The sequence below is a fragment of the Aspergillus brasiliensis genome (genome assembly GCF_001889945.1).
Source record: "Aspergillus brasiliensis CBS 101740 unplaced genomic scaffold ASPBRscaffold_2, whole genome shotgun sequence".
NCBI classification, from domain to species: Eukaryota; Fungi; Ascomycota; class Eurotiomycetes; order Eurotiales; family Aspergillaceae; genus Aspergillus; species Aspergillus brasiliensis.
Window position 1 is genome coordinate 2,268,962 of NW_027137443.1, and position 21,660 is coordinate 2,290,621.

The 21,660-nt window shown below is 50.5% G+C and overlaps 7 protein-coding genes across 7 annotated transcripts; 5 read left to right on the forward strand and 2 right to left on the reverse strand.

Annotated features, from left to right (window-relative positions):
- Positions 1–2,514: 2,514 nt before the first annotated feature.
- Positions 2,515–4,181, forward strand: ASPBRDRAFT_144815 (branched-chain amino acid aminotransferase, cytosolic). The gene is made up of 3 exons (XM_067619233.1): positions 2,515–2,979; positions 3,065–3,669; positions 3,751–4,181. The coding sequence occupies exons 1-3, from the start codon at positions 2,565–2,567 to the stop codon at positions 3,934–3,936; spliced, it is 1,206 nt and encodes a 401-aa protein (XP_067483438.1). The 5' UTR covers positions 2,515–2,564; the 3' UTR covers positions 3,937–4,181.
- Positions 4,182–4,524: 343 nt separating this feature from the next.
- ASPBRDRAFT_38604 (AAR2 splicing factor family protein) lies at positions 4,525–6,288 on the reverse strand. The gene has a single exon (XM_067623968.1). It carries the CDS (start codon positions 6,040–6,042, stop codon positions 4,642–4,644), a length of 1,401 nt encoding a protein of 466 aa, XP_067483439.1. The 5' UTR covers positions 6,043–6,288; the 3' UTR covers positions 4,525–4,641.
- Positions 6,289–6,564: 276 nt separating this feature from the next.
- On the reverse strand, positions 6,565–7,374 carry ASPBRDRAFT_38605 (40S ribosomal protein uS11; the record flags this gene model as incomplete). The annotated part of the gene is made up of 2 exons (XM_067623969.1): positions 6,565–6,920; positions 6,984–7,374. Coding segments are annotated over 2 exons (318 nt in total), but the record flags the coding sequence as incomplete, so codon positions are not given.
- Positions 7,375–7,988: 614 nt separating this feature from the next.
- On the forward strand, positions 7,989–10,311 carry ASPBRDRAFT_51846 (prephenate dehydrogenase (NADP(+)); the record flags this gene model as incomplete). The annotated part of the gene is made up of 7 exons (XM_067626805.1): positions 7,989–8,083; positions 8,512–8,572; positions 8,640–8,751; positions 8,852–9,000; positions 9,105–9,704; positions 9,833–9,964; positions 10,153–10,311. The coding sequence occupies 7 exons, from the start codon at positions 7,989–7,991 to the stop codon at positions 10,309–10,311; spliced, it is 1,308 nt and encodes a 435-aa protein (XP_067483441.1).
- Positions 10,312–12,981: 2,670 nt separating this feature from the next.
- Positions 12,982–13,417, forward strand: ASPBRDRAFT_398512 (uncharacterized protein). The gene has a single exon (XM_067624229.1). The coding sequence runs from the start codon at positions 13,158–13,160 to the stop codon at positions 13,380–13,382; it is 225 nt and encodes a 74-aa protein (XP_067483442.1). The 5' UTR covers positions 12,982–13,157; the 3' UTR covers positions 13,383–13,417.
- Positions 13,418–14,668: 1,251 nt separating this feature from the next.
- Positions 14,669–16,104, forward strand: ASPBRDRAFT_115653 (cytochrome and DOMON domain-containing protein; the record flags this gene model as incomplete). The annotated part of the gene is made up of 2 exons (XM_067616918.1): positions 14,669–14,717; positions 14,777–16,104. The coding sequence occupies 2 exons, from the start codon at positions 14,669–14,671 to the stop codon at positions 16,102–16,104; spliced, it is 1,377 nt and encodes a 458-aa protein (XP_067483443.1).
- A 915-nt stretch (positions 16,105–17,019) lies between these two features.
- On the forward strand, positions 17,020–21,134 carry ASPBRDRAFT_51848 (putative cytosolic regulator Pianissimo; the record flags this gene model as incomplete). Its single annotated transcript, XM_067626806.1, has 4 exons — positions 17,020–18,750; positions 18,802–20,643; positions 20,701–20,867; positions 20,933–21,134. The coding sequence occupies 4 exons, from the start codon at positions 17,020–17,022 to the stop codon at positions 21,132–21,134; spliced, it is 3,942 nt and encodes a 1,313-aa protein (XP_067483444.1).
- Positions 21,135–21,660: the final 526 nt, after the last annotated feature.

The following is a 21,660-nucleotide window of genomic DNA, read 5'->3' on the forward strand; positions in this document are numbered from 1 at the left end:
AAATTCCGTGGGCGTGACGCCTCGTAGCAAACCCGGCTGAGCGGGTATTAGATGGCTATTTGAGACGGGGTCTACCAACTTGAGAACAGAACCTTCTTGCAGTGGGACTATGACCAGAGACTAGAGCTCTCGTGTTATAAGCTTAAATCGAGGACCAGAGATCCCAATTCTCTTTTGACAGTATGACATCCACTGGGGCGCATTTCTATGCACCGAGTGGTCATCCTCCTTGCAGTATAGGGACGGGAGGGGCGCGAGCTGGCTAACATCCCCCATCTCCACATAGCACCTGCGGGCGAAAGTCGCGCCTGTCGATCATCAATAGTTTCAGAGTTGCATTGGCTGGTCATCTGTTGCCGTGGGATCCTTGAGGCAAGTGTGCATACGCGGCTTGAGATATTCTCAAGAGGGTCACAACGAATGGGTCGGATCACCTGACAGCCCGCAACCCATCCGATTTGCGCAAAAACGGCCTTTTACATCACTGTGACATGAGCCTGAACCTCCGTCCATCGTCGGCCTGTTACGAGGGATCCAGGATTTCAGTTACAATGTTGGTGTCAACCCGACGTTGGCCCTCCTTCTTTGCACAGTCATTCGCCACCAATCATGATGATGGGACCATAGGGCCCGGTTTCGCATTTCCAGCAGCATGCGATTCCCCAGCATTTCAAGTTCATTATTCCTCGAATTCTGGGGCAACGCTTTCTCGGCCTGAGTCTGCCAGGGGAGAACGTTAGTAAGGTCCAGGCGCTTGGCATCATATATCTCTCTGCACCGCAAAGCATCGATTTAAATCACCCGGACTCGTCCTTGCCTCCATGGCCTCAGCAGCGCCAATCAAAATCTTATGCAGACCCAGCCTCCGCCCCTTCGTACGCCATCTGGCTCTACAGACAGCCTGCCTAGATGTATGGCAAACATAGTCCACTTCTCAACAAAGCCCCCCTCCCCTCTTCCTGCAACATCACCGTTTGAAGGTACTGGTGGACAGCCCGACGACCCAACAATAACATTCTTCTGTTCGGGCACCACGCGGAAGGAACCCAAGAGCTGGGCATCCATGGTTATACAAGTGTCCGTGGTACAAAGTGCTTTCCCTTTACAGTTTCGCTTTTACGACTTGGACTGTCCATCTGGCTCAATAAACCCCGAGACTTTTCTTCATCCTTGCGTGCGGTGAGTGCAGGAGCTGGCTAATAAAGTTCTAGATAAGCACTCGAATCACACCTACTAATAATCTGTTGTCTCCAATCAAAAGGACCGCAACATGCATCCACAACATTTCAGTCCTTACGAGTGTTTCTAGCCTTTCTAGCTCTACTGAATGTGATACGGGCTCATGGTACCCAAGGATATCTCATTTAGCATGCTTTTCACTTGCTCCCGACGCTCTAAACCACAAGGTATGTGCGCCTGGACTTCTGTGCAATGCATTCTACACCTCTAGTTGGGGGTACGTATGGAGGTCTGTGGGATCGGAATACTTTGCAGGAATTGTTTCACCTCCGCATACATCCTGCCACGGGACTATTCGGCTCGGTATGCTAGTCTCCCACGGGTTCTGAGCACCAATGAATCTGAATCTGTATGCCTTTCATTGGAAGAGAGATCATACTTTGAGACTTAAATGATTGGAAAGCCAGGCAGGAGCTCACCGGCATGAGTCTAGACGACCTGTGATACTAACCGGTCAATTAAGCTACTAATGAATAATTGCCCAGGCCGCAGAAAACCCCCCTGGGAGTGGAAGAATGAATCCTGAGGATATTGCCTAATTAAGGCGAAGATGACTCCTTTCACCTCCGTTTCCGGAGCGATAAGCCGTCTATCTAATCAGGAGCACACCGCCTTCGGTTAGAATCGGTACGAGGGGCTCAACGCGTCAAGCCGATCGATATGCAGACTATGGAGTCCGATGTCTGATATAGAAAAATATCGAATCTGTTACCAAATTGATGCGACAAAGAAACGGACATCAGCCTATCACCGCAAGTCGTGTTAGTTCGCGCCCTGTCAAGAACATGGCGGGACGTTGCATATCGCGTGGAGGCTCGGATATCGATGGCAAAAAGCGAGTCGTCCCATAGAATCAAGGCACCCGAACCGGCAAGTCAGTAAAAACTTTTTTTTCTTTGGTTTACCCTTTTCCCTTGCGGGGATTGTCTGGGTGCTCCTTAAATTCAGTAGATAGATTCGACGGTTCCTCCTCGTTTGTAGAAAAATTTGCCATCTCAATTCCTTCTCTCATCACTCGCTTTGCCACCGTACCTCGTGCGCAACAAGTTCAATCTCTGCAACTAGTAGGTTTCTCCCCGCTCGGGTTACGGAACCGAAGTCGACGCATAAGGTACTTAGGTTGCGCCTCCGAACGGATCGCCAGGGTCAGTCACTCACTTGTTCTGTGACTCATAAAGCATCTTCTTCGTGGAATTCACTTGCACCCAATCATCTCTTGCTTGTCAATTCGGCGTATAATAAGCTTGGGGCCCTATTTTTTTTTATTTTATTTTTGAATTCCCTTCCTTGCTCACGTTCCACGCAAATCATACCACAACGCAATAATGGGTTCTGTTGCGCCTTCTCCTGCGGAGCTCGACGCCTCCGTCGTCAAGGTCACTCGCTCGACCAACCTTCGCGATGTGCCTCTTCCTGGCTCCCCCGAGGAATTGAGCCACTCTCACTGCACCGACCACATGGTCACTGCACGTTGGACTGTCGCCAATGGCTGGGAGACACCCGAAGTGCGGCCCTTTGAGAACCTGAGCATCCCGCCCACCGCCTCGTGTCTGCACTATGCCACCGAATGTTTTGAGGGTATGAAGGTATACCGGGGATTCGATGGCAAGCTGCGTCTGTTCCGGCCCGACCTCAATGGCGAGCGCCTGATGAACAGCTCTAAGCGGTCCTCTTTGCCCTCGTTCCGGTATGAAGAGATCAAGCGCCTCATTGCCAAGTTGATGCAGATCGATGGACCTCGTAAGTTGGACCCGATTGCCGGATGTGACTTCCGAGAGAGAGAGCCCTGAATTGACTGACACTTTTCTCTTTTGTCTTCCCATAGGTTGGCTGCCCAAGGATCAACCCGGTCGTTTCCTCTACCTGCGTCCCGCAATGATCGGTAGCGGCCCACACCTAGGCGTTCAGACACCCAAGGAAGCCCTTCTTTTCATCATCGCCGTGCCGTGGCCCGACCCCTCGAAGAAGAAGTCTGAGCAGCCTGGTGTTCCGCAGGGGCTGAAGCTGTACGCTTCTCAACCCGATAGCATCCGTGCTTGGCCTGGTGGTTTCGGATACGCGAAGCTCGGTGCGAACTATGGACCGTCATTGCTGGCGCATGGCAAGGCGCAGGAGCTTGGGTTCGATCAGGTGCTGTGGCTGTTCGGCGAGGACCGTCAGGTGACGGAGGCTGGTGCTAGTAACTTCTTCATCGTGTGGGAGAACAAGGAGACCAAGAAGCTGGAGCTGGTTACTCCGTCATTGGAGAGTCAGCTCATCCTTCCGGGTGTTACTCGTCGCAGTGTTCTCGAGTTGGCCAGGACGCGTCTGACTCAGTCGGTCGGGAAGCTTGCTGCCGTTGATGTTGTCGAGAAGCACTTCACTATTGGCGATGTTGAGGAGGCTTGGAGGGAAGGTCGCATCGTCGAGTCGTTCGTCTGTGGTACTGCTGTGAGTTTTACTTTCCCCTTCAAAACGTTTTATCCATATGTGTCTGGCGATGATGGATGCGATACTAACCATGACACTTAGTTCTTCGTCACTCCCATCAAGCTGATCCGCAACGGAGACGTAGATATGAACATGCAAGAGGCTGGTGTTGAACGCGCCGGCTACGCCGCTCAGATCAAGTCCTGGCTCGAGGCCATCATGTTCGGCATGAAGGGCGAAGAGGCTCACGAGTGGGGATACGTCATCGATGATGAACTCGAACAGTAAACAATGACTATCATGATCGTGATGATAGTGGTTTGTTTGGGTTAAGGAAAAGGTAATCGAGCCCGCTGGAAGGACTCGAGTAGGTTCGTAAAGAAAACGGTGAGAAGTTGGGCGCGCGGGCAAGGCAGCAGGAGGGAGAAAGGGGGGGAGAGTTGCAGCGACTACTTGGAGCTTACTGTATATACCTCACTTATTTTCTCTAGTACTTTTTTAGACTGCAATGATAGACTCATGTGATATGTCACGCTCCTCGCTATTTTAGTTGGCGCTTACTGCAGTAGTCAGTTAGCTCATTGGCTTTCGTTCTCCCAAACCCTGCTGTTCTGCTTCGCTAGTAGATGCAAACATGGCATGATAATTTTACTTATGTGTATGGGTTAGAGCTGGTGCATCCATGCTAGTAGCAATCAGGTCTTGAGATCAATCAGTGATTGCGTAGAGCAGTGCTACATGTTAAGAATTGTTATAGTACTCCGTAGTATATTCATCCGATCCGTTCTAGCTGTAGTATATACTATTCACCTAGCAGCGGACACTTAACTAGTTGTTGCAGATCAACATTTCCAACCCAAAGACTAAAACTACTAGGCAGTGGATACTGCTAACGCATTGATAAGTATGGGTTGTGTGAACATCTATGCCTTGAATAACAATTCATGATTATAAAGTGCGTATAGACTCATGCATACTTCAATAATGCCGTCTTTAAGCCTCTCCCAAATCTACATGATCCTGAGTGGAACTGTCTCCCAGATCTACCACCATTGGGGCATACTCTCCTAGTTCGTCGTCTTCATCATCATCATGCATGTCGAGCTCCACCTGTTCGCCATCCTCCAGTTGAACCATACCCCGCCGAACAAAGACCTCGCGGTTCAGCTCCCAATCGTATTCTTCTTTGACCCAAGACTCGAGCCTGTCAAACTCCGTCTTCACCACTGACTCTGTCCCATCGACCACCTCGTAGAGCGACCGTCTGAACTTCACAAGTAGTCTCCGTAGGAACTCCCCACCTTCCTCCCCGTCAAGGTCGAAAAGTCCCCCTTCAACATCATCACACCTCTTCAGCTGTAGTAAAAGCAACCTCAGCACCCCGGCCACCAAGGCCTCCCGATCGCGTATAGCCGTCCGACACGTTAGAATCAACTCCAACAGCCTCTTCCACTGCTGAAGACAAGAGTAATTCATGAGCGTCAAGATCATTAGAAATGCAAATTGCAACTCCCCCAGCACCTGAGCCTCCCCAACCTTTTCATCCCCTCCCACGTCCTCAGATACTCGATGTATCAAATCACCCAGCGCCCATGAGCGGTCCTGCGCAGCCTCCGTCCTCTCACGCCCAATAGCCCCCTCCCGCCACGTCCGCTTCAGATCAACCGGCAAAAACCCGAACTCACTCTCCTTCTCCCCCGTAATCTTCTCCAATTCCTCCGTCGCCTCCGCCGAATCCATAAGCCCAGGTATAACATCCGTATCCCTCTGTGCCGAGCTAGCAGACGTAACCATCCACCGCGGCCGACCATCCACATCCAAAGCCGGATCGCCCACGACCCGCGTCAAAAGCCGCGGCGTCAATTTATCCGTCAACTCCTTCCAGGCCTGTCTTCCTTCTTCCTCATCCTCCTCGTCGATTTCAAGTTGTACCGGATGTCCCGCATTCTGTTGCGCCAACGCCGCCGGTGAGACACGGCTGCGGTACCGGAACAATCCGCCCCTTTGCCATATAGCTCCCAGATTGGCTTTATGGCGCATCGCTTCTTGTTTGTCTGCGTCGCTGTCAATGGTTAATGGGGCTAGGGTCTCGGTGTCGTTGTTCCATTTCCAGACGATTATGTCTGCGCCGGGGTGCGAGGGGGTGCGAAGGGAGAGAGAGCCGGCTTCGGCTTCGTTGAATTTGGTGATGTCTCCAACGTAGAACCAGCCGCCGCTTCGGAGTGATAGGCTCTCTGTTGTACCCGTGTAGAGGAAGTGCCATCCTGAGGGGAGGTCACGGATTCCGTGGAAGTTGGGGGTCGAGGTGAAGGTTATTAGGTCTATACCGACAAAGGTCTTTGGTGGGAGGTGGGGGACGAGGATCGTAGGGGAGGGAGAGAGAGAGGATGTCATGTCTGCGTTAGGGGTATCGTTTGATTAAAATTCTCAACGGTGGGATGGTTGCGTTTGGTCGTGTCGCATGTGAAAAGATCGGAGCCGATCCCAAAACTGACGTCAAATCAGTTTGAGGCTGGATGAGGCTAACGGTTGATGATAATGGCATATGCACGGGTATGGTAGAGGAAGTAATTAATGCATGGAGAATTGTTTGATGAGTCCCACCAGAATTCGACGTGTAAGAAAAAGTGGGAGTGACAGGATATGGTGGTGGTGGGAAGCTCTGGGTAGATCGATAAAATGTGCTTATCTTAGCTTGATTGCGGGATAAGCAAGCCCGACTAGGGAGTATCGAGAATCAATGCCTGCCATACCTTGGGATCCCATCTCATATACGCAAGATGCTTCTATAGGCAAGGAATAGAACATTAAGATGGATGCATGGATTTGATACGCATATTGTTGTCTACGGTAATTCTCTACACATCAAATTACAAACAAGGACCACATCAAGTTCTAGGTTCAGTTATATTGACTAGAGCAACCGCCACGAAGACAGCAGACTACCTAAATCCAGAACCGAAAGACACACTTTTGGGTATGTAATAAATTGAAGACCAGGCGATAAAGGCCGTTCTTCGCGTTTATTCCATCCACATACGGCAAGCAAGGCAAAGTCCGCTCCAATCCAACCATGCGGAGAAGCTCCGCACAACTTGGAAGAGATGAACCCGCACATGCTTACAAACGACGACCACGGCGACCACCCTTGCGACGAGTAGAGTCGGAGGGAGTGGGAGTGACGTCCTCGATACGGCCGATTCTCATGCCGGAACGGGCAAGAGCACGGAGGGCGGACTGAGCACCGGGACCGGGGGTCTTGGTGCCGTTACCTATATCCAGTATTAGTCTCTTGTCTCTTGGGCTGATGACTTTGATAGCGCTCTTTCACATACCACCAGTGGCACGGATCTTGATGTGGAGGGCGTTGATGCCAAGCTCCTTGCAGCGAGCAGCAACATCCTGAGCAGCCAACATGGCAGCGTAGGGAGAAGACTCGTCACGGTCAGCCTTGACCTTCATACCACCGGTGACACGGCAGATGGTTTCGCGACCACTGTTATCCCAATCAGTTAGCCAACTGTGTCCCGCGCAATAGCCTATGCGAAAATTCACGATATCCGGCTCCTAGTTCCATTGCGGGGCGCAAAATGTTCACCGGAGATCGGAAGTTCGTGCAGTCGATAATCGGGGAACTTTAGATTGTGACGAACCTCAGATCGGTAACGTGGACGAAGGTATCGTTGAAGGAGGCGAAGATACGGGCAACGCCGAAAACGAGCTTGCCTGCAATTCATCAAATATCAAATTAGACATGGTCCTCGAACCGAAAGTCGTACAGCGTGCACTGGATTGTACATACCATCTCCGGCCAGAGGACCGAGAGAGACGTTCTCCTTGGCAGCACCGGGGGTGGTCTTCTTGGGAGCCATTTTTGTCGACTTGCTGGGGTAGTGGGATGGAATATGGAAAGGAAGGGGAAAAAAACGAAGTCGATAGGCCTCAAATGGCTTGGATACAGAAAATGACTGGTGTGTGCCCTACCCACGGCGGCTCAGTCGCTGATTGGCTGAGAGTCCTCCAGGGCGGTGGGCAAGCGAGTATTGCAGCCTGAGGCCGCGGAAGCGCGGTGAAACCAACTCGATGACTCTTTCTGTGACAGGCATTGTAACGCCGGATGGGCAGTCGGCCCGGACTTGGTGCTCCCACCAGCACTATTTAAAATTTCTGCTGCAACCTCCCGAGTGATAACTTTCTTCTTTCTCTTCATATCCAATCAGACAGACAGTCGGATTCAGTGGCTTTGTCTGCTGGCTTGTTTACTGGCGCAATTGAGCGTGTCGTGCAGCCTAGTTTCTCAACAAACAGGACTGAACCAGGAACTAATTCAACCAGCAAACATGGGCTTCACCAAAGAGTCAGCCGCGATCGGCATCATTGGCATGGGAGACATGGGCAAGATGTACGCCCAGCGTCTGAGCGCTGCCGGATGGAGGTAATATTTAAACAATGTGTCCTTCCCAGTCAGTTGTTTCCGATTATCACCCTGGTGGTGTACCATCGTAATAGGTGAGCTTCTTCCCCTTCTGTTCTTTCTTATCTCCCGCTTTCCCTTCTCCCCTTTGGATGATGACTTGAGTGCATTTGGCTCGAGTATAGTCTGGCGGTAAGTTTTCCTACCTTGGTAGGCTTGCGACTCCGCCAGGCTGTCAATGATGTAAATTCTCAGCTACCTATATTTCTTTGTCTGAAACCAAAGCTATCAACATTTTTTTTATGATTGATTCACACACACACTTGTGCATTATGGGCTTGTGCTAACCATTCTGCCAAACTAGGTTCTCGCGTTATATATTTTTCTTAGAAAAGCAGAAACCGGACTGGATTAGCTATACTAACTATTTACTCTTTTTATTTATCAAGGATTAATGCATGTGACAAACCCGACTCGTATGAGAGTCTTATAAAGGAATTCGAATCTACAGTACGTCCATGATACTTCGCAGCTCGCGCTGTCCAGACATAAACTCATCCTTCATAAAATCAAAAAGCAAAATGTCACTATCTTTCCCAATGGCCACCTGGTTTCCAGAATAAGCGATTACATTATTTACAGTGTAGAGGCCGGTGTCATTGACAAGGTAGTGGAAATGTATGGCCCGTGTATGTATTTCAGTTGTCAAAAGGCTTGCTTGCTGCGTCCTTATATATGCATCATGAGTGAAATGTGCCTGTGTCTGACTTGTGGAATATCACATAAAAGCTACCAAGGTCGGCGCAATTGTCGGTGGTCAAACGTCCTGCAAGGCCCCTGAGCTCGCGGCTTTCGACAAACACCTTCCCAAGGACGTAGAGATCGTATCATGCCATTCGCTACATGGCCCTCAAGTCAACCCCAAGGGACAACCTCTGGTACGCTGCTGCCTGCCTGTTCTGCTTGAGCATGTTGTCGCTCAGGTCAAGATTCGCACAGTACAAAGTTTGATAACGTTCCGTGTTTGTCTTCCTACGTCTAGGTTTTGATCCAGCACCGTGCCTCCGATGAAAGCCTCAACTTCGTCAAAGAAGTCCTGTCATGCTTCGAATCCAAGTTCGTTTTCCTCTCCGGAGAGATGCATGACCGCATCACGGCAGATACCCAGGCTGTCACCCATGCGGCCTTCCTGAGCATGGGAACGGCGTGGCAGGCCAACCAGCAGTTCCCATGGGAAATCTCCCGCTGGGTGGGAGGCATCGAGAACGTGAAGATCAACATCACCCTACGCATCTACTCCAACAAGTGGCACGTGTACGCCGGTCTTGCTATCCTGAACCCGGCCGCGAAGAAGCAGATCCGGCAGTATGCAGAGTCCGTGACAGATCTGTACAAGCTCATGATTGAGGGCCGCCGAGACGAACTCAAACGCCGTGTCAGAGCTGCAGGGGAGGCCGTTTTCAAAGCGGGTACCAACGGCCAGGATCTGCTGCTGAAGGACGAAGTTCTCGACCGTTTCTCCCTGTCAAACCGGGAACGTGAGGCGTCTCCTCCAAACAGCCATCTCAGTCTGCTCGCCATCGTTGATTGCTGGTCCAAGCTCGGAATTGTCCCGTACGATCATATGATCTGTTCGACGCCTGTGAGTGCTTGTCCCTTGCCTTCCCATGGCGTTACTGCATTCTTTCCCTTCTTTCCCCGCGTAATATATGCAATGTAACGTTGCTTTAAATCAAAAGCTAAATCACGGCACGCGTGCAATCTATATAGCTTTTCCGTCTCTGGCTGGGCGTCACGGAATACCTGTTCCGCAATCCCGACCTCCTCGAGGCGGCCCTGGACACTGCAGTCGACGATAAGACGTTCCGTTCGGATGACTTGGAATTTACCTTTGCAGCTCGCGTGAGTACCACCCTGTTTAGCTCCACGAAGAAACCCACAAAAGACCCTGGCCGCGTTTGTGCGGTTTTATTCCAACCCAATGGATATGGATGGGCATCAAAAGAAATCAGACCCCTCCATCCCCCATGCACATTTATGTCCGACTTGTACACACACCATCGCTGACGTCATTCACTATAATCGTGCAGGCATGGTCGGACTGCGTATCGTTCGGTGATTTCGAATCCTACCGCGACCGGTTCGAGCGGATCCAGCAGTACTTTGCTCCCCGATTCCCCGAAGCCGTCAAGCTGGGCAACGAAATGATGAAGACCATTCTGGAGAAGACCGCCACGGGCCAAGCCTAGTATAGGAGAAGAAGACATGAAAGAGATGAGAATATCGAATAATACCAATGGCTCCTCACCCCCCAAAAGTCTAAAAGCCCAATCACAAGAAGCCGACTAGGGAAAGTCGGGTAGCGCGTTTAGATTGGACGTCTCTGCGCCAGTCCGGCAGGATCGGGAGGGGGCAAACCCATAATAAAAACCATAATCATAACTAATATATTAGTGATATTAATAATAATGTGTAATAGGCAGCAACTGGCTCGCTCGCTCTCTGGATGGATAACGACGGATGTCAACGACGACAGGTAATAATAACAGTGGAATTTTTGAGAGACGACGTTACGGTGATTATTATTATCCCTTGAACTAATCGCAATCGGGCAGGTAAGGGTAACCGTCGCATTGTTTTTGATGGAGAATCATAGAAAGTCATGGATTCTTCTAATCATTATCGTTATGGTGCCTGTCGTTGTTCGGTGTGGTTGGAGGAGTTCTTGGTATGCTGAATGGGCATGTATGTATGTATGTTTTTGTTCACGCGCGCGCGGGGGCTCAGTTCGCTCACTCTTTTGCGCACGGAATATTCCACCGTATCGCTATGGCCTGGGCTTTATCCATTTAAGGCAATTCGCATACGTTTCATGGGTCCCGCTTGTGGCAGTCACTAAGTTGCTAGGCCAGGATATTATTAGCCCAAGCGGTGGCTAAAGGCACTAGGCTGCTTGGTGTCGTATCTTTTTGAGAGGTGCCAATACTCTGGAAATGGAGATCGTAGACCCAATCCGATCCCAACAGACTTGAGCAGGGTAGTATCGATCTTGGACCTCTTGCATGGATAGATATTTTGTAGAGTGTGTGCGCGCAAGCGCATTTCGAAGCGACTAGCTACTGCTAGAGCCGAGATCTTATATTACTTGCATGGCCTGCTTTGGGAAAAACTGATGGTTGATCCGTATGCTGCATGACGTTTTGGACGGAGACCCTCCTTTCCAAGGCTTCAACCCCGGGTCGTGGGAAGTCCGCGGTTCCGGGCTCATGGGGACAGGGATTTACGGAGCACGCCGGATCATGTCAATCGACTGTTATCCGGATGGATACTAAACTTTGAATACCATGAATCTCGGACGAGAGGGTCAGGATTGGCAACGAGGATTGGTATTGGTAATGGTCCGGAGCAGGCCGTTTTTGCTCCTCGGGGCACGTCGAATTTCACAGGTTGTGCTCGATCGATGAACCTTGGCATTGATGCGCTGCTAAGTCCAAAGCGGTTGGTAGCAGCCTAGTTGGATATTGATAGTTCATGAACCTGTCGTATACAAAGTATCTTAGAACTGAAGTACTATCTGAGCGGACCAGGCCGTCTTGTGGCGTAGTATCGTCGTATCTGCCGGGGTCTGCTAGGATGATTACGATCCAGGCTATGGCGCTCCCTGGCCTGCATCATCATCTGCATGGCCATCGTCTTTGCAAGCCACCAGATGATGTAGTGGTTGTCAGAGTGGGGTATCACATGGCTGCACTATTTGCATGGCAAAATTTTTTTGCTTGCGAGGTGCTACTAATAACCGAGCTGTGGACTGATCGAGCCTAAAGGCGTCGGAGGCTCGGAGAACTTGTGCGTTATTGGCCTAGTCCGCCCTGGACGAGTCACAATAATGACAGCTTCAGGAGCCCAAAACATAGGGGGTGTCCAACCAAGGTGGTCCTGCTTCTTTTCTGAAACCATGCTGCGCAACCTTTCCCCATACACTTTTCATGTCCGTACAGTGTACGGAGTACTACTCCGCTGCACGCAACAGGCCATACTGACTGTCGGTCAACTCACGAGAACGTGCGGAAAATTGCTGCGTTGTCATATGCTTTAGGAGAACGCGTGGAAAGCGTATAGGAATACGGTGTCTGGTCTTTCCTTTGGTGCATAAACCATGGCCATGAATAGACTTTTCCATCTCAACCCCTCTTGGTTCCCCATTCGCCTCGAACCCCTTTTTATGGCAAAGTAAAAAGGGTTAAGCCCAGCCATTTTCAACCCAAGGTTGCCCGGCTGTCCTATTTCAAGAATGGTAAAACCGCCGTCTCGAGACCTCGCAATCGGCGTAGTCCTCACCCGTGGAAAGCTAGTAAACGAAGGTCCCGTCTCCCGGCTCGACCGTGTGATTGGTTCCGTCATTCCGTCGGTCCACCCCTGGATGAGCAGCGAAAGAACGCCCAGGATCGGTGAGAATATGACCGCTTCCGAGATCCGAGAACTTGGTCTTAGCTACGGAAGACGGATGCTGATTGGTAGCAGTGGTCCTTCACAGGATTCGTGCGTCCGAGAAAGTCGTGTGGGTGACCACTCACGTCTGGTGACGAAAGGGTCCATGATTGGCGCCAGGAACATTAAGCGGACTTTGAGGTCGACGATGCCAGTAGGACCGTAGGAGTAGACTAGATAGTCAAGAGAATGGTAGCTAATTATTACACCGGAGCCACTATGTAAGTAAGAGCTCAGTTTTGAGAAAGTAGTGGTGGGAAGGGGAAGGAAGCTGAGTGAAAGATGGAAAACAACCGAGATACCTACCTGTATCTGAATAGAACATACAGTGCCGACTTAGGTACCCCAATTCTGGTTCGCCAACCGGAGTACTTTTAACTCCGGACCCTTGCCAAAATGGAGAATGAATCATTTTACCATAGCTTCTTGAGATTTGGAGAGTGATCAAGAAAGGTGTAACCAAACGGGAAAGCAATCTCTCATTTCGTTTGTAGATGATGGATGGACCTTCAAACGAACCAACAGATGCGTGCCAGAGAGGGAAGGGGCAGGACAACAGAAAGAATACCTAACAACAACAAGGGAAAAGGACTTGACTCTTGAGTTGATGGGTCCGGCTGCAGGCTGCAGTCTGATTGATCAGCTGCTGGTCTCCGACCCAATTGGCATGCCCCATCCATTGAACGGTCGAAAATCCATGATGCTGAATTCCCGGCAGAAGTTCCTTTCGCTTTTTTTGCCCCCCTCTCCGAGACTCCGTCGGCCTGTCTTTTACAGTTTTGCTCTTTTGCCTTCCTTAATCCTTACTGTGCTTACACTACTACAGTACTAGTGCCCTTCCTTCCCACCCCCAAATCCACACTCTACCCCCCCCCCCAAAGAAACCCAAATTCAATCCAGGCTCCTCCCCCCGTCTGCAAATAAGCACCCAAACGAAGGTTGCGCATGGACCCAACTCCATGGATATGGCATAGTCCCAACCTGGTTTGATTAAATGTCCACTAGGCAGTCATCGTACCTTGGGATGGAACTCCCCCCTCCCCGGCTGCTAGTATGGTTTGGGACATTGCTGGGCTCTTCCTTCAGCGCTGTGTCTGGGCACAAGCTGGCGAGCACAGACCATGTGGCCATTCCACTCCCAAAATATGCCCACTGAGAGCCCGGAGAGGCGTGGCAGCTGGGGGAACTTTAAATTGGAAAAAACCCGAGGATTTTCGCCATGGTTGATCTGAGAAAAAATCAAGGTACCCGCTTGCCCTGCGCGGTGGGCATATCTATCTGACAATCGCCCATTTGGATTGACGATCTTCTCCTTTCGTGGGCCCAATCGTGCTTTCTATCGCTGTGGGATCTGAATAGGCTCGATTGCCTTCACTTGCTCTTCTGCCCTTTCTGTCTCCCTGGCAGCTGCTAGTCCGTCCATCGGAGGGTGTTCGCCCGCATGGTAGCGTGATCTCCCATCTCTTCATCGTTGTGATTGCCATGCAGATCTGTCGCATGGCATCTGTGGCACATCACTATGTGGCTTAGGACAATCATGTACCATTCGATTCTTCAATTGCTCTAAGTATGAACAGCCCTTGTTTCCCCTGTCCCTCCAAACATGGCACCTATGCTCCAGCAATCCCTTGCCAATGGACGTCACAACGGCCCTCCCGTCGCCTCCGAGACCCGTTGATGGTTCCTTAGGGAATGGGGACTTTCGGTCATGTATACCGAGAGAATCCAGTAGACGTTGATTCCCTCAAAGGATAGTGTTTGGTCTTTACTGACAGAATCTTATCTGCGCAGTGATGTTTCTCACCTCGTCTATCTATGAATACCAGAACTCCAGCACCAGCAGCAGCTAAGATTTCAGCATCTATACTCCCAGGAAACCTCTACTAAAGCGTCGCCCGCACGCAATCCTGGTAACATTCTATTCACGACAGTCCTTTTTTGATACTATCCTTTTGGTATCCTCTTATTCTTTCTCATTGTATTATTCGCGAAGTGGCTTGGGCCCGCTGTCTCCTCTCATTATCCCTACATCTACACAGATCCGACTATCAATCGTCTGCCTTTTCCTTCCTTTCTCCAAAACCTACCTACCCTGAAACAATCCTTACTATCATCCAAATGAAGTTTTCAAATTTCTTTGCTGCTGCAGTCGCTGCCTTTGGTTTGGGTAAGTTCTTCCCTGTGGAATCGTTGTAGCTGCCGAATTGGCTGACTGTATCTCTTTAGTGCGCTCGGGTTGCAGCCAAATAGTCCGACACAGACCTTCAGAAGGTGCAGGTGTCTCTTATAGTATCAATGTACCTAAGAATACCTCTTTGGAGGGCACCGGCCCCATATTTCTTCAGCTAAAGGCACCACCCGGTGTCAAATGGTTTGCCCTGGGCCAGGGGTCCCAAATGACAGATGGGAACTTGTTCATCGTCTATGCGGCATCCAGAGACAATGTCACTTTGTCCACTCGAAGGGCAACCGGCCATGTGCAACCTCTTTATGACCCGAGTATCGAGGCATATCTTCTCGATGGCTCTGGTATCCATGACGGGGTCATGACCGCTAACATCCGTTGTGACAATTGCACAACACTGGCTAGTGGAGAGAGTGCACTGGGCAATTCCAGCACCTGGATGTGGGCTTTGACGCATGGCCCTCCACTGATGTCCAGCAATGTATCCCAGTTGTTATACCAACATGACTGGCACGGCACTTTCTCCTTGAATACTACCCAGGCTGTTGGAGGGAACAATAGCAATCCCTTCGTCATCCCGATGGGGACCATGCACGAGCTCTCGGAATACACTCACCAGCAGCAAGTCAGCGATACAATTCTCCATAAGAAGCGAATCGCCCATGGTGTGATGACCTCGGTTGCTTTCGTCCTTCTTTTTCCCAACTTCGCTCTTCTTTTGTACATCGTCCCGTCTCGGCGTACAGTAGCATGGATCCATGCTCCCCTGCAGCTTTTTGCTGTGCTTCTGGCATTAGCTGGATTTGGAGTCGGTGTCTCTGTCTCCAAAGACCTCCAGGAGCTTGGAGGTTACCACCCGGTCATCGGGTATGTGGCGGTTGGAGGTGTTGTTTTGATCCAGCCAGTACTGGGCATCATGCAACATCTTCATTTCCGCAAGACGGGAACAAGTTCCCTGTATGGCGTCTCCCATCGTTACCTGGGACGCTTTTTCGCAGCCTTGGGAATCATCAATGGCGGGGTAGGGTTTCATTATGCTTCCGCCAAAAACCCTGATATTCCGCCGGCCTCCCCTATTGCTTATGGCATAATATGTGGATCAATGTTCCTCATCTACGTCTCCGTTATCTTTTGGAGGAGATCAAAATCGTCGCCAAAGACCACGAAGAGATTTGATTTAGCCTTTTTCCGACGGCAACTAGAGACGCCGACAATTGCCGAACCAAAGACCACGAAGGGATTTGGTTTACCCTTCTTCCGACGGCAACAAGAGAAGCCGACAATTGCCAAACTTGGCAATAACAGCGACAGCACACTTTGTGTCAATGGGGTTGTCGAGACGTCTCGGGAGAAGTCATGGGTGCCATGAAGTTTCCACAGTATATCACGATCATTATCAGCATCTTGTACTACCAAGCGTACATTTTCGTTGGGTCTTGCATATCCGGAGTTTGTCGTACTACAGCATCTTGCCATCTTCATTCTCTTCAATCTCTTCTATTCTTCCCCCCCTGTCTTCATGTAACATTTCATTGCATCAACGGGATCTCTCACTTGTCTTTCTCTCTTCCCCCAACTTTCGCTAATCTTATGCATTATATCTCCGAGAGATTTTTCTGTATATATACGAGCTAGCTCGTTTGACTGCTTGCCATGTGGTTCATGACTGTTAGTCTTTCGCGAATGGCATCGATCGCGATGCTAATCAATCATATCTACTAGTTAATTATAAAATGTGTATCAATAACAAAACAGAGTATAGACATACACTTAATGCTTAAAAAATCGGTGAGTGAATAGTTAGTAGATGAACTAACTAGTACTACGTTGTACTAGGTCAAGTTAGTTAGCCTGAGGCGATAAGAGCGGGTTAGTCAGCTGGGGATCCCAGCCTGAAACCACCGGCGGTGGGATTGGAGAAAGACCCCGGTCATTGAGGCAGATTGCTTGCTTCGTGCTCTAACTAGCATCTAGCGTTGTCATCTGCAACCTGTGCTACATGTGATTTAGTTCTTAGACGCCCTCAACCTTCCCGATCGCCCCCCTCCTCAGCCTCACCACCTTCGTGACCGCCGTGATTTCGTTTCCCCTCCCCTCCCTTTTGAGGTGCCCGCCGTCAGCGAAACACGCCCATCGAGAGAGAGCAGTTGGTTTTCAGTCACCCCGGGCAGTTTGATCGCTCCGATAGTGTTGGTGATTTTGTCGGCGAACTCAATGCAGTCCTCCGTCCCTTATTTCAATTGCGACAGGTGATACGCACTCCTTTGCGGCTAGATGGAGCTCTATGGCGTCCGGACATAACTCAGCGTTCTCCGCGACGTCAATCCAGCACCGTGCTGTGGGCGATGGACGGTCATATAATAGCTTGGAGGATAACAATGCGGACGGTAGCTGGGCTGAGTCCGCTACGCGAACCGGACGAAATGCTCGTTCCGAGTCTGGAGGCAGTGCGACCATTGGTCTCCGGGGAGGGTCATTAGCCCCTTCTTCGGGGGCCCCTGGTAGCTTCAGCTCTGAACTTAAAAGCATGAAGACGTCGCGGAGCACTACTCCTCGACCCGAAGGTGTTCCAGCACGAAGACCGAGCAGCTTGACAGAGCACGATGAGTTGTCCAGCACCGAGGAGCGCCAGGCCGTGATACGGGACAAGATCGCGAAAGAGATGAAAATCAAGACAGGGACGGAAAACATGCTCGAGGCGCTCCTGGCGAAGAATCCGAAACATACCAAAGATCAAAGGTTAAGGGTGGAATCGGAGCTGAGTTCGTCCAACCGCAAGCTTGCCGAGCTACACCATGAACTGGAGGAGGAGATGCTACGTGCGCAGGCGCCGTCCACCCCTCCCCGAAGCCGCCTCTCAAGCCTATTCCAAGGCGGTCCGATGCGTTCGCCGACTCGCAGCAATATGCCTATCGATGAGCAGCAGATCCCGGAAGGTGAAGCGGAAATGGAATCACCGACATATGTGCTTGCAGAAACACTCCAGGCCTTGGAGATTGAGGGCATGTCCCCAGACTACTACGTCGAGCGTGCGAATAGCCTGGTGGAACTGTTCAAGAGACATCCCACTTTGAAGTACGACTTGGAGTGGTCGGTGTTTGGGCTCCGCGTACAAATAATGCTCTTAAGTGACAGCAAGGAAGCCGTAGCCGCAGGGTATCGTTTGACTCGGTATGCCATCGCGGATCGGAAGTCGCTGCAGATCATCCGGTCATTACATACAGACGAGCTAGTTATATTGTCTCTTGTCAAGGAAAGCAAGGCGAGCATCGAGCGTGAGCAGGCGTTGAAGTTTGTTAGAGCGTTCTTGGACGTCAAGGATGGCGTCCGGGAGATTTCGCGTGCTGTGGTCAGAACAATCGTCTCCGTTGCCGAGCATTACGAGGACCGCCTCCGGAATATTTCCATCATGACTCTAGCTGAAATCTTGGTGAAGGATCCGGCACTAGTCGCATACTCTGGGGGCTTTGCCACTCTACATGACGCTCTAGCAGAGGGGACTTTTGGCGCGTCAGAAAGTCTGATAGCAAGCTTTCTTCATGTCCTCGATACCCCTCACAGCAGGAAACACCTCCGGGGAGGGTGTGAGCTAGAGGCTGTTCTCGCGCCGTTCACAGACTCTTTGTCGGATACTGTTCGCAATGGGCGTCTTAAATCTTCGGCTAGGGCCATTTCTGCCATGCTCAAGACGTGGCCAGGATTGATAGTTCTCGCGAGAAACGGGGGCCAGCCTTTGCAATCGCTTTTGGACTCGTTACACTACCCTGACCCACAGGCAAGGGATCTAATTATGGAGCTTCTGTTCGATGCATTGAGGATAAAACCGCCTTCATGGTCATCCTCATTCCTCGCTGGTCGGAGATTGACGACTTACGGAAGAGTGGCTAATCTCAGGACTGAGACCGATACAAAGCAAGCTCGGAGTTTCTATGATGATGATGGGAATAGATTCGACCTGACAGCGCATTTCTCGACTCTCATTCTGGCGACCCTGGTGGATGCAGGATTGTCCAAGGTCGGTTCCTCCCTGTTCTGGATTGTAGTTAAAAGTATTAACACGGTGCAGGCTCTTTCCGATCTCATCGAAGATGAAACAGACCTGTCTCTTAGACGTAAGGCGACGTTGCTCCTGACCGAAGTTCTGAAGCTGGCACATCACTCTCTACCCCAGCATATCAGCGCGAAGCTCCAGGTTCTCCCCCATTTATTACCCGCCGCTATCAAATTCGATGTGGATAATCATGATGTTTCCACTTCAACCATATACCAGATCGAAAGCATCAATCGAACACTGGCCCGCTCAGTAGGGGGCGTTTCAAATGGAGCGGGGCGTTATAACGTCGACGTTGACATTTCTGCCTCTCTGCTCACTGGCGACCAAGGAAAGGAGAAAATGAGTCCTGCCATGGATGAGACCCAGTTCCGAAATGCGATCTTGGAGACCCATGTTCTCAATACTGTAAACTACCTGAAGTGGAAATGGGACTTGATCCACCGTATTGTCGAGGGCCCTCTGACCAACCCCAAGAGGCTGGAGGAAGCAATCAAGGGTTCAAAGTTCATGAAGCGACTCATGGGGTTTTACCGGCCTTTCAAGTATAGGTTTTCTATGCTGCCGAACACGAAACCAAACCAACGTTATGTCCGCACTGGTTGTGCGCTAATGCGCACGCTGGTACAACTACCAGAGGGCACGAAGTACTTGGCCGAGAACAAGTTCTTGAGGCAGGTTGCAGAGTGCCTTGCTCAGGTTGACCGCATGAGCGGACTGACCTCCTCCTCGCCCTTGTTCTCGAAGGAACAGATGACCAACACATTGAGCGGGGGATATTTTGCGATGCTGGGAGTCCTCAGTGGCGACGCCAACGGGCTTGCGATGATGGAACGTTGGCATATGCTCAACATGTTCTACCATATCATTGAGCTTCGGGATCGAGACGATCTCATACAAACACTGCTCGGTAACATGGACTATGCTAAGGAAAGTCATTTAAGAGTCATTCTCTCCAAGGCACTCACCACGGGCTCCAAGGAGATTCGCATATTTGCGACCAGACTCCTTCGAAAGTATGCGGTCGGAAACGTTCCCCTTTCCTCACAGTCGGCCACTGGCAATGCGGACTGGGTAGTCAAGCTACTCGTCACACAGCTATACGATCCTGACGTATCCGTTTGTCAAGTAGCCGTGAAGATCCTCGAAGAGGCATGCAACCAGCGTCACTACCTCGAGTTCGTGGTCAAGTGTCGTCCTTCTCTCGACCACTTAGGCGAGATTGGCGCGCCGTTGCTATTGCGTTTCTTGTCCACCTCAGTTGGGTATCATTATCTGGATGGTCTCGACTACATTACACAGGAGATGGATGATTGGTTCCTGGGCCGTAACGACGCATATGTGGGCCTGGTCGAAGCCGCGCTCTCGCGTGCCTACGTCGATCAACCGCGGCGGAACAGCTTTGTCCCTGAAGATCTTGTAGATCTCCAGGATATCGGACTAGTGCCTCCCCATTTCTATAGAGAACTCGCTCGGACAGCGGAAGGATGCAAACTCCTGGAGCAGTCAGGCCATTTCAACGAGTTTGCGTGGACCATCCGAGATTTTCAGCTGGATGAAGAAGACACAGAGGCTCTTCTTAAGGTCAAAGGCTGCCTTTGGGCTGTTGGTAATGTGGGCTCCATGGAGCTTGGTGCGCCGTTCCTTGAGCCTGATATTGTTCAGCATATTGTGAAGATCGCGGAAAGCGCGGAGGTCTTGACGATGAGAGGAACTGCCTTTTTTGTTCTGGGATTGATCTCGCGTAGTAGACATGGTCTTGAGGTCCTGAGAGATTTCGGGTGGGACTCTGCTCTCGACCATAAGGGACACTCTTTGGGGTTGAGTTTGCCGACCGACTTCAACAAGCTTTTCTTGGTATGTTTCCAATCGCTGATACCACTGTGCACGCCGCTAATCATCTTGATTTTACAGGTTGATTTCCCCAGCCATTCCCGGAATCCTGAGTCGAAGCGCACGTCTCAGGAGAAATTCAAAGAAGCCGCCATGGATACGGATCCGGTCAACCAGAAGATTCTGAAATTGATTGTCGATATGGGCAATACCGTGCTATCCAAGCGGGCTGCGGCAGACCTTCATAAGTAAGGGATATACCTTGTTTAGTCTAATCACACACCATAAATGCTAACATAAACTGAACCTCCAGTCTCAAGGCCAAACAGCCCGATCGTTTCCATCAGCCTCACCTTTTCCGCAAGACCCTTGGTATCCTTGAAAGCCACCACTTCCGACTCCCTGCACGCCGCTTTGCCCTGGACTTGTTTGACAAGAGTGTCATGCGACGCATAGTATTAGAAGATGATTCCGATTCAGACTCGGATGCATCGTCTTCACAGGTATCAAGCTAGGCCGGTTCAAATATCTCACAATGGGCTCTTGTACGCTTTGTTCGCACAATTTCTCTTATTACGAACTATTATGCGCCAAGCTGGACCACAGCATCCGGTGACCTTACGTTTCCTCTCATGTTGGAAATCTTCTTTCTCAGCCACCCTTTCTTTCTGTCTTCCTGGCTATGGCGTTGGATGGTTCCGGTCATGAGCAACGAAAGGATGTTAGCATATCATGTTCTGCACTATTCTACCTTGGTTTCAGGCACATTTGCCGTAGATCCGATACCTTTGTCTGTGTTTCCCTCTTTTTCTTTTTACCTGCTTGCATCAAATCGAGAGTTTGCTCACGGGGTTTGTGGGATTCCTTGCATCAATGATCACTATCTTCCATCTCATGAGTGCCCTTTGCCTTGCTCCTGGGCGCATATGTACTGTATATACTCAAAGATTACCATTTTACCATTTGCAGTCCATGGAAACTTGGACACTTTTTGTCTGATGACTACTAAATAAAAGGTGTCTTGCCCGCCCGCCATGACAT

Excerpts from the sequence above, each read along its gene's own strand:
- ASPBRDRAFT_144815 (XM_067619233.1), top strand. The coding sequence starts at position 2,565 with ATGGGTTCTGTTGCGCCTTCTCCTGCGGAGCTCGACGCCTCCGTCGTC. Across the intron at positions 2,980-3,064 it reads GATGCAGATCGATGGACCTC|GTTGGCTGCCCAAGGATCAA; the intron begins GTAAGTTGGACC and ends GTCTTCCCATAG. Across the intron at positions 3,670-3,750 it reads CGTTCGTCTGTGGTACTGCT|TTCTTCGTCACTCCCATCAA; the intron begins GTGAGTTTTACT and ends CATGACACTTAG.
- ASPBRDRAFT_38604 (XM_067623968.1), bottom strand. The coding sequence starts at position 6,042 with ATGACATCCTCTCTCTCTCCCTCCCCTACGATCCTCGTCCCCCACCTC.
- ASPBRDRAFT_398512 (XM_067624229.1), top strand. The coding sequence starts at position 13,158 with ATGGGTCCGGCTGCAGGCTGCAGTCTGATTGATCAGCTGCTGGTCTCC.